This window comes from Chiloscyllium plagiosum, unplaced genomic scaffold, assembly GCF_037043375.1.
Source record: "Chiloscyllium plagiosum isolate Xiang-an unplaced genomic scaffold, Cpla_swu_hap1 HiC_scaffold_1, whole genome shotgun sequence".
In the NCBI taxonomy this organism is placed as follows: Eukaryota; Metazoa; Chordata; class Chondrichthyes; order Orectolobiformes; family Hemiscylliidae; genus Chiloscyllium; species Chiloscyllium plagiosum.
In genome coordinates, this window is record NW_028270139.1 from 121016301 (window position 1) to 121029102 (window position 12802).

General features: G+C 39.4%; 1 protein-coding gene across 1 annotated transcript in view; it reads left to right on the forward strand.

Annotated features, from left to right (window-relative positions):
• The window catches only part of slc45a2 (solute carrier family 45 member 2), a 49395-nt gene that overhangs the window by 18287 nt on the left and 18306 nt on the right, over positions 1-12802 (forward strand). Inside the window, exon 6 of the mRNA XM_043680882.2 lies at positions 11110-11315. Coding sequence (XP_043536817.2) covers positions 11110-11315 — 206 coding nt within the window. The remainder of the gene's footprint in view (positions 1-11109; positions 11316-12802) is intronic.

Below are 12802 nucleotides of genomic sequence, written 5' to 3' on the forward strand. Positions count from 1 at the left end.
CAGGACTGACACAGTTAATGGTAGGGCCCTGGGGAGTGCTGTCGAACAGAGAGACCTAGGGTTCTTTGAAACTTGTGTCACAGGTAAACATGGTGGCTAAGGAGACATTTTGGTATGCTTGCTTTCATTGCTCAGACCACTGAGTATAGGGGTTGAGTTGCCATATTTGCAGGATGTCGGTGAGGCCACTTTTGGAGTACTGTGTGCAGTTCTGGTCACCCTGCTATAGGAAGAGGGTTCAGGAAAGATTTAACAGGATGTTTCTGGGACTAGAGGGTTTGCGTTATTAGGAGGGGCTAGATAGGCTGGGACTTTTTCAGTGGAGCACAAGAAGTTGAGGGGTGACCTTATAGAGGTTTATAAACTCATGAGCGGCATTGATAGGATGAATAGCGAAGGTCTTTACCCAAGGTGGGGGTGTTCAAAACTAGGAGGTATATTTTTTAAGGTGAGAGGAGAGAGATTAAGAAGGGACCTGTGTGACAACCTTTTCACACAGAAGGTGCTTCATATGTGGAATGAACTGCCAAAGGAAGTGGTAGATGTAGGTAAAGTTACAACATTTAAAAGACATTTGGATAGGTGCATGAATAGGAAAGAGTTAGAGGGAAATGGGCCAAATGTAGTCAAGTGGAAGTAGTTTAGTTTGGGAAACTTGGTTGGTATCAACGAGTTGGATTGAAAGGTCTGTTTCCCTGTTGTGTGACAGTAGACTATTGGGAATCCTTCCTCCTCAAAACAAACTCTTTTTTTGAATATGATAGTCTGTAGACTAGGCACAATAGCACATAAATCACAATTTGTCTTGAAAAATGTGATCAATGGTGTTATAAATAGTCATTTGGTTCTTGGGAGCTGTTGAAAAATGAATATTGCTCTTTTAGCTCAAGGTATTTTCACACTTTTTTTCTATGTTAATTTTGATTCATAATGATTAGATACATTCTTGGTCATTTGAATAAACTCCAATCCAACTATCTGCAATACGTTTGAATGTTGTGTCACTAACCAATATAAGTTAAAATAACTAATGGAAATTTATTTTAAGTCTGATATAATTATTTCATCTGGAAGAATTTGCATTTATAACATATGACTAAATTGCATCATTTACATTGCATTTCCTCTATTGTGCTTGGGACACTATTTATTCCATTGTTAAAAGAGGAGGAGGAAGCAGAACAAGACACAATATACGTTATTGAGTTATTTTGTTCAGGTTTCCATGATGTTTTCTGTAAACAAACATAAATATGTATTTCTATAGTACTTGGCAAACCCAGAAATATCTCAGGGGAAGGTCTGAATGGGAGGAAGATATCACAAGAAACAAAAAAACGTTGTCAAAGTGGAAAATATTGAAGGCAGGTAGGGGTTAAGAATGGAAAAGATAGGATTCCCAGAAGATGATGGCAAGGAAAGTGAAGGTGGTTAAAAGGGAATGGTAAATAAGAGAAGGCCACTGCTGACAGACTGGAAGTTCAACCCACTAAAACATGCTTAGAGAAGGATGGATAAGGTTGCAGAGAGACTGAAAAGTCCAGATGAGAATATTCTAGGAGGTTTTATTAGAGATGGTGCAAAGAATGACGATAGACTAGTACAAAAAATGAATTAATGTCTTCTGAATAATAGTGACACTGTGGAGGAATTTCTAGCTTCTACCCTGATGTAGCAAGAACAAGAGAGTTTGTGAGGGAGTAGGAAGCACAGAGAAAAGGAAGAGAGTATGTTGACAGTCAATAATGTATACAGTTCTGAGAGTGGAATCTCAATGATGTAGACTTTGGTGAGACAAGTCAGAAATGAAAATGTCAATATTGAGAGCAAAATATCTGATTCAATAGCCAAGTTTCGAATGGTAAGGTAAGAATCTCGCTAGTGAGTAGAGAGCAACCTATTTGTATCCATTAGAATGCTATTATTACCTAAACTTGCTCCTCTGGGCCTCCTTCTTCAACAAAAGTCACCAGTATTTCAGGTACCCTTTCCAGACTGCAATGGCTCACACCCCTCCTTTCCATGAGCATTTACATTAGGCATATACTGGCCTCACTGCTGTTGCTTTTGGAAGGTTCATGATCACGGTTACCTAATATAGGCAATTGACTATTTGTAAGTAATTTTCAAATAGTTTATTCAATTTGTTGAAAAGCAGCACTTTAGATATGATGCAGCATTCAGTTAGATAAAGAAAGGAAATCTATGACCAAAAGAGAAAATGCTGGAAAATCTCAGCAGGTCTGGCAGCATCTGTAAGGAGAGAAAAGAGCTGACGTTTTGAGTCTAACTCACCCTTTGTCAAAGGAAATCTATGACCTGTGACAGATGAGAAAACTTTAGCAATCCCATTTCTGTAGAATGGAATGGTTTTCCAGTAAGGGACTGTCGTCTTTGGTGGTAATAGTCTTTGATCTTCCCTCGAGCTTTTGAAGGATAACTTCTGACTTTCTCCCAAGAAGGTAGTTGCTTGTTCTTCTCAGTCTTTCCATTTGCTCCTTTTGAGGAGGCTGGCATTTTATGTCAATCACTTGTCTAAACCCTCTCAGCCAACACTTGATACATCAGGACAACTGTTGTCCCCTTGGCTGCCTTCGTCTGCAAGTTAGTTGACCTTCTAAGACTCAAACATTCTATTTTCCCAAACAGTGTGAAAATAGGGTGCATATAGTGCCTAAAACCAGGTAAAACCTTTGTGTCAAGTATGACACCATCCAGTGGAGAGTTTTCCTCCATGATTCCCATTGACTTCAGAGTTTGATGCAACACTCGGTTAAATATAGCCTTGATGTCAATAACTGTCATTCTCACCTCACATCTGGAATTCAGCTCTTTTGTCCATGTTTGAACCAAGGCTGTCTTGAGGTCAGGAGCTGAGAGACCCTGGCGCAACCCAAACTGGGCATCACTGAAAAGGTTATTGCTGAGCAGGTGCTGCTTGATAGCACTGTTGATGACACCTACCATCACTTTACTGATTATCGAGAGTAGATTGATGAGGTGGTAATTGGCCAGGTTGGTTTGTCTTCCCATGGAAATGGGAAGCGGAAAATAAAGCTCCATGTTGCTATTAAAGCCAGCTTAGCGAGGTGAGGCAGGTGTGATAATGTTACAGGCCTTAGCATTTCATGATATTCTTTGAATTACTCATAAGTTCTGCCTGATGGAATTTGGGAGAAGTTTTGCAAAATTCAGCCCACTGGAGACGAGACTTTTTAAATTAATTTTCAGTCTTTGTGAAGTTTACGGATGAACATTTTTTCTAATTGTTTAAGTTGCATCATTAAATTGATGTAACCATTCCCACTCTTCAATCATTCTGAATAAGGAAGTATTATACATAAGTCAGACATTCATCAAGCTAAAACAGTTACTTAACATCCGTTACAGAATTGGATAGAGTTATAAATTATACTGAATTGCTGCAGTACTGGATTAGAATTGATATTTATAAATATGCTGCTGGTTGATACTTTCAGCACCCTCTCCATTATTTAAAACCATTTCTTGGAATTAAAATAAAGCTCAGCATTAACAATATTGAATGAAAAATTTCAGTCCTTGGTAACAAAATATTTTCTCAAAATGTATAACCTTGAAGAATATTTGAGTAAATATGTGAGCCTCAAATTAACAGATCTATTTTCACATAATAACCAATCCAACTTGTATGAGGACAGCTATTCATGCGATGTTAGTATATTTCCAGAGACATTTTAAGCTATGTCAATTTCATCATGGAATTGTTTCTTTTTAGTTTACTCAATTGGCACTACTCCTCCTAAAAGTTTATTCTGATCAGTTTTTTGATGTTGAATTTCCTTATCTCAGTCCTAAATTTTCCTTTTCCTTATTTGAACCAAATCCATAATCCTCCTGTAGAATCTATTCTAGATTTACCTGTGTCTAATTGCATAAATATTTCATACATTTTTTATGGACCAATCACTCAAGCACTAACTTTTCAGGATGTTCATATGCGGGTTAGCCTATAGAGATAGGAGAGTTTCCAACTTAACAATGGCCACCATTTTGGGTCCCGGAGCTGGTTAAATTGAAATCCAGCATGGATGATCCATGAAGTGCCGAAGAGGTTGCCAATGACCATACTAGATTGCGTGGATAGCCTATCTTTGCCTCGGCATTATGTCCCAAAATTAAAACAAAAAATGAAGAAATCCTTCCTGGCCTTAACCCTCATTTCTCCCTGATCTCCCCCATTCCCCACCCACCCCATTCATGCCACATAATGTCAAGGAATTGCCATTATTCCTCATCCTAATGCCACTCCATGCCTCTCACCAATCCCCTACGGTGTCTTGAACCTTCTCTGCTAACTTAGTGCAACTCATTCCAAACTGTAATTTCACCTTTTCTCCTTCATCTACCATGCCAATTCACTTTGTATCCACTAGTACCCAGAAACAGGAGAAAACAATAAGATGGTTTCCTTATAGTTATCTATTGCAGACTACAATTCATTGAAAATAAACACTTACTTTCATTAAAATAAATTTGACAGTTGTAGACAGGTTTGGCAGTTCCAAGAGTTTTAGGCAATTTTTAAGTAGATTTTTCTCTACCATTAACAAGCCCAAGTGTTCACTAGACCCCAAATTTCAACACCTCCAAGGCTACCTGATTTCCACCCCAGCCTCAAGTGTACTTGACCCCTCTAAAGGTGTCCCTGGAGCATATCTTAGTACCCAAAACTTAAAAATCACACAACACCAGGTTATAGTCCAACAGATTTAATTGGAAGCACACTAGCTTTCGGAGCGACGCTCCTTCATCAGGTGAGTGTCGCTCCGAAAGCTAGTGTGCTTCCAATTAAACCTGTTGGACTATAACCTGGTGTTGTGTGATTTTTAACTTTGTACACCCCAGCATCTCCGAATCATACCCAAAACTTGTATCTCATAAAGTCCTTCAAAATGGAAAGCCATCTTCAGAATCCAGTCAATTGACAAAGAAGCTCTGCATGGGGACAGAGCTACAGCTCAATTGCAGCCATAATAGAAAAACAAGATCAACTAGTTAAACAACTGTGACAAAATCATCTTTGTGTATGGGATTAAAGAATGAGGAAATTTGTCAAAACAATTCCTGACTTTGCATTCAATGTCTGAAACTAAGTGACCAGAGTCACTTTCTAACAAAACTTGGATAATATCCTTTAGGCTGATCATCTACTTCACAGGAATAAAGGCAACAAATCTTTCTTAGTATAGTTACCATTCCAACTCTTGCTGGGAATAATACTACTGGTGCTTTATTAGACAGAAGCCACACACATTTGATTACCACTGGATAATTGTCAGACACAAGATACTCTGCAGGCAGAATCCAATCTTGTTAGCCATGGTGATTTTAAATGGTGGAGTTGCAGGGAATTTTTGAAAACCATTCTAACTGATATGGAAAAGTTATTTGAGCAAAGAGAAAGGAAGTTACAAGAAAGAAGCTTCTTAAATAGTAATTGAAGAAAAGAAACCTAAAATGCAGAATGAAAGAACTAGAAATTTGAGAAGGGAATAAGAACTACAGACTTCTCAAAATAGAGGTATAATTATTAACTGGTATAAATGAGATGGAATTGTAGAATAAAACAAAAAAACTTCAAAATGAAGGAATTCCTAGTGATATGTGATAGTTATCGCAGAGTACTAAGAGAGAGAATCAAGGAAAATATTATCTTGTAACATTTGTCTGATGGATTTGCAAGCAAGAAAATAAAGGCTCAGGTTGATAATATGTCTCATCAAGGAGACTAAAAGGGAGATCCTTCATGTCATAGACTACTGGTGATGAAAGATGGGAGAGGTCTGGGCATTCTGGTTAGGGAAAAAGAACTTCTGGGAGTTGATCTTAGATAATTGTATAATAGCTGTGGATGAAAAAGGAAAATCCTCAATATTGATTAACTTAAAGCAAAGAGTAGGAAAAAGAGGGAAAGCATTGGGTAACTTTAAGACTGATGTCTGAAATTTCTTTCTCCAAAAAAGCAATGGAGGTAAAGATCTGGGAAGTATTTTAGATCAACCTATGGTCACTACCAACTAGAAGGACAAGGATAGCAGATAGATGGAAACATCACCACCTTCAAGCACCACTCCAAGACCACCATCATCCTGACTTGGAAATATATCGCTGATCCTTTACTATCGCTGGGTCAAAAATCCTGGAATTCTTTCCATAAAGGCATTATGGGTGTACCTACAGTAAATTCATTGCTTCTCTCTAAAAAGACTGTTCACAAACCCCTCTCTCTGGAATCAATCTAGTGACCCTCCTGTAAAGGGCAGTTAGGCATAGGCAGTAAATTATGGCCAGCCAGTGACGCCTATATCCCATGAATTAATTAAAAACAATGAATTGCTTGATGAAATGTACAAGTGAATAAATCAATTGGCCTTCCTGGCTTCAAAGTATCTTATTCAAGAACGAAAGATATTTTGAGTAAACAAAATTGACAAGCTGTGTCAGCTGTGAAATGTTTCCTTTGCGCCATTTCTTTCCACTTGAACATTTTAGCAAAACCCACAGGCTGATATTTTCTAATAGACTGGCGCAGTATCAATTCCAGGGAGTCCCATGGAGAGGTTCTCTCCACAAACTCCAGTAGTTCAAAAGAACAAAAAAGCTAGGAGCGGGAGTAGGTAGTTCAGCCCCTTGAGCCTGTTCCACCATTTAATATGATCATGACTGATCTCATCTTGTTTTCAACTCCATTTTTCTGCCTGCTCTCCATGACTCTACAACTCATTATTAGTGAAATATTCCCGGCTATTCAACGTCCTGCATTCAGTGCATTCTGGGGGAAGGAATTCCAGCCTTTGAGAGAAGTCATTTTTCCTCATCTCCATTTTAAAATTGCGACCCTTTATTTTAAAACTGTAACCTCTCATTCTAGATTACCCCTCAAAAGCACACATAATGTCTACATCTACTTTGTTATTCCCTTTTAGCATCTTATATACCTCAGTTATATCTCTCATTCTTCTAAACTCCACAGAGTATCAGCCAAATCTGTTCAGCATTTCTTCATAAGTTCAACCCCTCAGCTCTGGAACCAATCTTGTAAACTCCTCTGAACTGTCTCCAGTGCCGCAATATCCCTCCTCAGAAAAAGGGACAAAGGTGATATGTTATTATTCCAGGTACAGTCTCACTAATGCCACAGCTCACCTCATTATATATGCACTAAGCCTTTTTGTGCCTCACTCGCACTTTCTTGCTCTTACCACCAGTGGACATATTTGCCACTGCTGGGATGTTCTGGGATTCCTGCTGTTGACACCATATTTAAAGTTGTCAGCCATGAATAGACAGTCACAGTACTCAAAGTAAGAGAGAAATAAAAGAATAAGAGCTTTGGAGAGATGTTATCAGTATAGAATGTAATTAGAATCATTTGAAATAGAACCTCACATTTGTAATTGTGTTGCTTCTTTACATCAGCATCTTGTTATATCAACTGTTGTTGTAACTGCAGCTACCAAGCTACACATTCTTAACATCGTCCTATTTTAGAACTCTGACTTTCCCTAACACCAAGCACTAGCATAATACTTTGTCATTGTTTAGGGCTGACCATGGCCTTTCCCAGTGACCAATTTGAAAGCACAGCCCTGACAGATGAACGACTAAACCCCTGATTGACCTCTGTACAATACCCCAACTGACTTACCAGTCATCCCCTGTTAGTTGTCCTGGACCTGTAGGACTGACCATGTCTGACTCCCTGGACTGTAATGTTATGGAACCTCTGATGATCACCACCCCAAGCACCCGCCTGGCTGTATCCAAGCCCTCGGACTGATATCAGATGATGCTGTTGACTTACTTTGTCATTACCGTCTGTCTGACTATAGTCATCCTTGACCCAACTGAGGACTACTCTCCTTAGACTTTGTTACATAGCCATTTGGTTGAAGCAGATTGTGTATATGCCATGTAAGTTGCTGGCACATGCTGTAGGGTGACAATAGTGCAGCTGTCCACCTAACTTCGTATCATCGGCAAACTTCGCTAGAATGCCCCCGGTTCCCTCATCCAAATCGTTAATATATAATGCGAACAGCTGTGGTCCCAGCACCGAACCCTGCGGGACACCGCTCGTCACCGGCTGCCATTCTGAAAAAGAACCTTTTATCCCAACTCTCTGCCTTCTGTTAGACAGCCAATCCTCAATCCATCCCAGCAGCTCACCTCGAACACCATGGGCCCTCACCTTGCTCAGCAGCCTCCCGTGTGGCACCTTATCAAAGGCCTTTTGAAAGTCTAGATAGACCACATCCACTGGGTTTCCCTGGTCTAACCTACTTGTTACCTCTTCAAAAAATTCCAACAGGTTTGTCAGGCATGACCTCCCTTTACTAAATCCATGTTGACTTGTTCTAATCAGACTCTGCTCTTCCAAGAATTTAGAAACCTCATCCTTAATGATGGATTCTAGAATTTTACCAACAACCGAGGTTAAGCTGATTGGCCTATAATTTTCCATCTTTTGCCTTGATCCTTTCTTGAACAAGGGGGTTACAACAGCCATCTTCCAATCATCCGGGACCTTTCCTGACTCCAGTGACTCTTGAAAGATCTCAACCAATGCCTCTGCTATTTCCTCAGCCACCTCTCTCAGAACTCTAGGGTGTATCCCATCGAGGCCAGGAGATTTATCAATTTTAAGACTTTTTAACTTTTCTAGCACTATCTCTTTCGTAATGGCAACCATACTCAACTCAGCCCCATGACACCCTTTAATTTTTGGGATATTACTCATGTCTTCCACTGTGAAGACTGACGCAAAGTACTTGTTAAGTTCTCCTGCTATTTCCTTATCTCCCATCACTAGGCTTCCTGCATCAGTTTGAAGTGACTCAATGTCTACTTTTGCCTGTCGTTTGTTTCTTATGTACTGAAAGAAACTTTTACTATTATTTCTAATATTACTGGCTAGCCTACCTTCATATTTGATCCTCTCCTTTCTTATTACACTCTTTGTTATCCTCTGTTTGCTTTTATATCCTTCCCAATCTTCTGATTTCCCACTGTTCTTAGCCACTTTATAGGATCTCTCTTTTTCTTTAATACATTTCCTGACTTCCTTTGTCAGCCAAGGTTGTCCAATCCCTCCCCGGTTAATCTTTCTTTTCTTGGGAATGAACCTCTGTACAGTGTCCTCAATTATACCTACAAACTCCTGCCATTTTTGCTCTACTGTCTTCCCGGTTAGCCTCTGCTTCCAGTCTATTTTAGTCAGTTCCTCTCTCATGCCCTCATAATTACCTTTATTCAACTGTAACACCATTACATCCGATTTTGCCTTCTCCCTTTCAAACTCCAGACTGAACTCTATCATATTATGGTCGCTACTTCCTAAGGGTTCCCTTACTTTAAGATCTTTTATAGAGTCTGGTTCATTGCAAAGCACTAGGTCCAGAATAGCCTGCTCTCTTGTGGGCTCCATGACAAGCTGTTCCAAAAAGCCATCCTGTAAGCATTCCATGAATTCCCTTTCTTTAGATCCACTAACAACATTATTTACCCAGTCCACCTGCATATTGAAGTCTCCCATGATCAATGTAACCTTGCCTTTCTGACATGCCTTCTCTATTTCCCGGTACATGTTACAATGCCATGTAGCAACATATACCCCCCACCCACTTAATTGATCACTACTGGCAATTGCAACAAATTGCCCAGTTTTGTGTTTGTCTTAAAAGTCAAGGCAAGGTGGAGACACTATGAACATCCAAGTAGATGCAAAGTGTGTAAACAGTAAAAGTGTGGGTAAATACCCTGTGAAACACCTTGCACCAGCCATGAGGTGGTTCCCCGTCCCAGCACTCAAGTGGCAAGGCAGGTGAATATAAGGTGTTGGTGAACTCCAGTGGTCAGTGTTAAAGTGGAGGATTGTAGTGAGTTGGAGCTTTGCCATAATGATGTGGTGAGGGTACAGGCAGTTACTGCCCATGGAGCATCTCCGGAGGCTGCTGGGGACTGTGGACTGAGATGGAGGTCAGAAGGAGCAAGGGGTGAGCTGCAGATTCTGGATACCCACTCTGACTTTCTTATCAGGAATTCTCACTGACCAATTTCTCTCTGCTGTGTGGGCGAATAGCAAACTGGATATATATAAGACAAGAGCACATAATAACAAGATAGGATTTTATGCAACTGGCCCCTCTCTGTTCATTCGCAAGATTCTTGTCTCAAACTGTCAAAGCTTGGGTACAAAATCAGACTTGTTGAAAATATCATTTTTCAAATTCGTGATATTTTTGCAGCTGACTCATCATTTTCCACATCAATGGGGGCTGGAACAATTCAACTCAGTGCCTTACCGCTGTGGGGTCACATTTTTATGAGATCGAAAATCTAGCACTTAAGCTTAGTGGCAATAGGCAAGTCTTCAAATTCAATTTACACCCAATTAAAATTATAAAATGCATTCAGTTAATTTATTTGGAAAGTTTATGATATAAGATGGGCAGCTGGCAATACTGGATAGGATCCAAACCTACTTTATTGGCTTTTCTGCCTGTAGCAACACGATCTGGCATGTATCACTTTTCTTAAAACTCTGTGCAAGATTACCAATAGAAAACATATCTGCTAAGCATGCCCATCAGTGTGTAAGAGAGAAAACTGGTTCCTGTTTCAGGTCTGACATACAATCAAATTTAAAATTTCTCATATAATCTGCAGATTTTTAACATCTAAAATATTAATTCATCATTATTTCTAGAATTAAAACAGGAAGTGCTATGGAAACTCAGTAGGTCTGGCACCATCTGTGGAAAGAAACACAGAGTTAAGAATCTGTTCTGAAGAAGTGTTATATCCAATTCAAAATGTTAACTTTGTTTCTCTCTGCACAGATACTGGCCAGACATGCTGCGTTTGTAAGCGTTTCCTGTTTTTATTTCAGATTTCCAGCATCTGCGCAATTTTGCTTTTATTGTTCTAACACTGACTGAGAAGTTGTGATACTTCCAAACTTTACTTTATTTAAAATTCCAACATTTGTAGCTTTACATTATTGTCAATATATTGTTTAGGCAATAAATTAAATTGTAATTTTTTTTACCATTGTTTCTCTTACAGATTTACAAAAGATCATTTTGCCTGTAATAGGATTGAAAGGAATGTACTTTGTTGGATATTTCCTGTTTGGCCTTGGAACTGGATTAATTGGTCTCTTTCCTAATGTTCTGTCCACACTGCTCCTCTGTACAGCTTTTGGGGTGATGTCCAGCACTCTTTACACTGTGCCCTTTAACTTGATGGCTGAATACCACAGAAAAGAAAAGGTAAGTCTACAGGCCTGAAATATGAGAGTGAGTGGATAATAAGATAGAAACCACCTCCTTATCTTGGAAGGAAGTGTTATAACAAAGACAAAATTTATGTTCTTTAGGTCTTACTCTTTAAATTAAACTGAAGGAATAAAGGGGGTCATGTGAGTTGCTCTGACATCTGCTCAACAACAGGCCTAGGGGACTTACTTGTTAAAAACTAAAAGGGGACAGAGATTGGTTCCCTGGAGGAAGATGCAAGATATTTATACCTATTGACAATGGTTACAGCATCTGTACTAGACTCTGTCACGGAAAAAAGGAGAATGTGCTCAATTTAAATTATGATTGCTTTCACTCTCTAAAGCCTGAAACAGTGAGGTATTGTTTGATTTCTTCAATTTCTTTTTTTTTTATTCCCATCGCTTTCTGAGGTAGGCAGAAAACTTTCAGTGAATAGCCAGACTACTAAAAATCCCTTTTTTTAAAATTATAATTCTTCAATCTACCCACAGCATAAGCCTTGAAGGTTAAATTATAGATCAGGGTCATGAATAAAACATCCAGACCCATTCCCCTAACCTATATTTATTCCCCTGACGAATGCACCTAACCTACACATTCTTGAACACTATGGACAATTTAGCACGGGCAATTCATCTAACCTGCACATCTTTGGACTGTGGAAGGAACCCAGAGGAAATCCATGCAGATACGGGAAGAATGTGCAAACTCCACACAAACAGTTGCCCGAGGCTGGAATCGAACTCGGGTCCCTGATGTTGTGAGACAGCAGTGCTGATCACTGATCCACAAGTGTCGATAAATCAAAATATTTTAAAAAGCAGCTCATATGGGATACATATTTCTAGAGGTCAGTGTGTTCAGTAATAGTTTCCTCAGTGAGATGGGCACAGTGATTTTCATTCTTGCAAGCTATGTGTAAGCTTCTGGGAGTCAGAGAGGCTTCGGAACTGCAAGGGCCAACTCAGAACTGTAAATGTATGGGTGGGTCTTGAGGCTGACACTACTTAACATGGAGTCAGAGAGGCATCAGATCTTCAAGGGACCAACTCAGGGTGAGAGGGTATGACTTGTGGGCAAGTCTCAATCACTGCACTGCTAGCTGGGAGTTGGTGAGGTACAGCATTCAGATGTTCAGAACCCACCCATTCGAACAGAGAACGAGAAAAATTGATGATGTTACAGAAAATCTGTAAAGATGGTAAGAAATTGCTATTAGGACTGTCTTTAAATTTCAGCATTAGAAAAGCAAATTATTTTTAAAGAAGTAGCTGTACTTTGATTTAACTGAGGAACACCATCTATAAGGGAAAGTTAGGGCCACTGTAATATAGTAATAAAAGTAATCCAAATTAATGCAATGGGAAAGCAATTGTTATGGACCAAGCCAGACCCTCTCAAAACATTTCAAGAAAGTAGCCCAGACGCTAACTTTGCTAGTTGTTTTAAGCAGGTGTAACGTGGATATTCCAGATTGG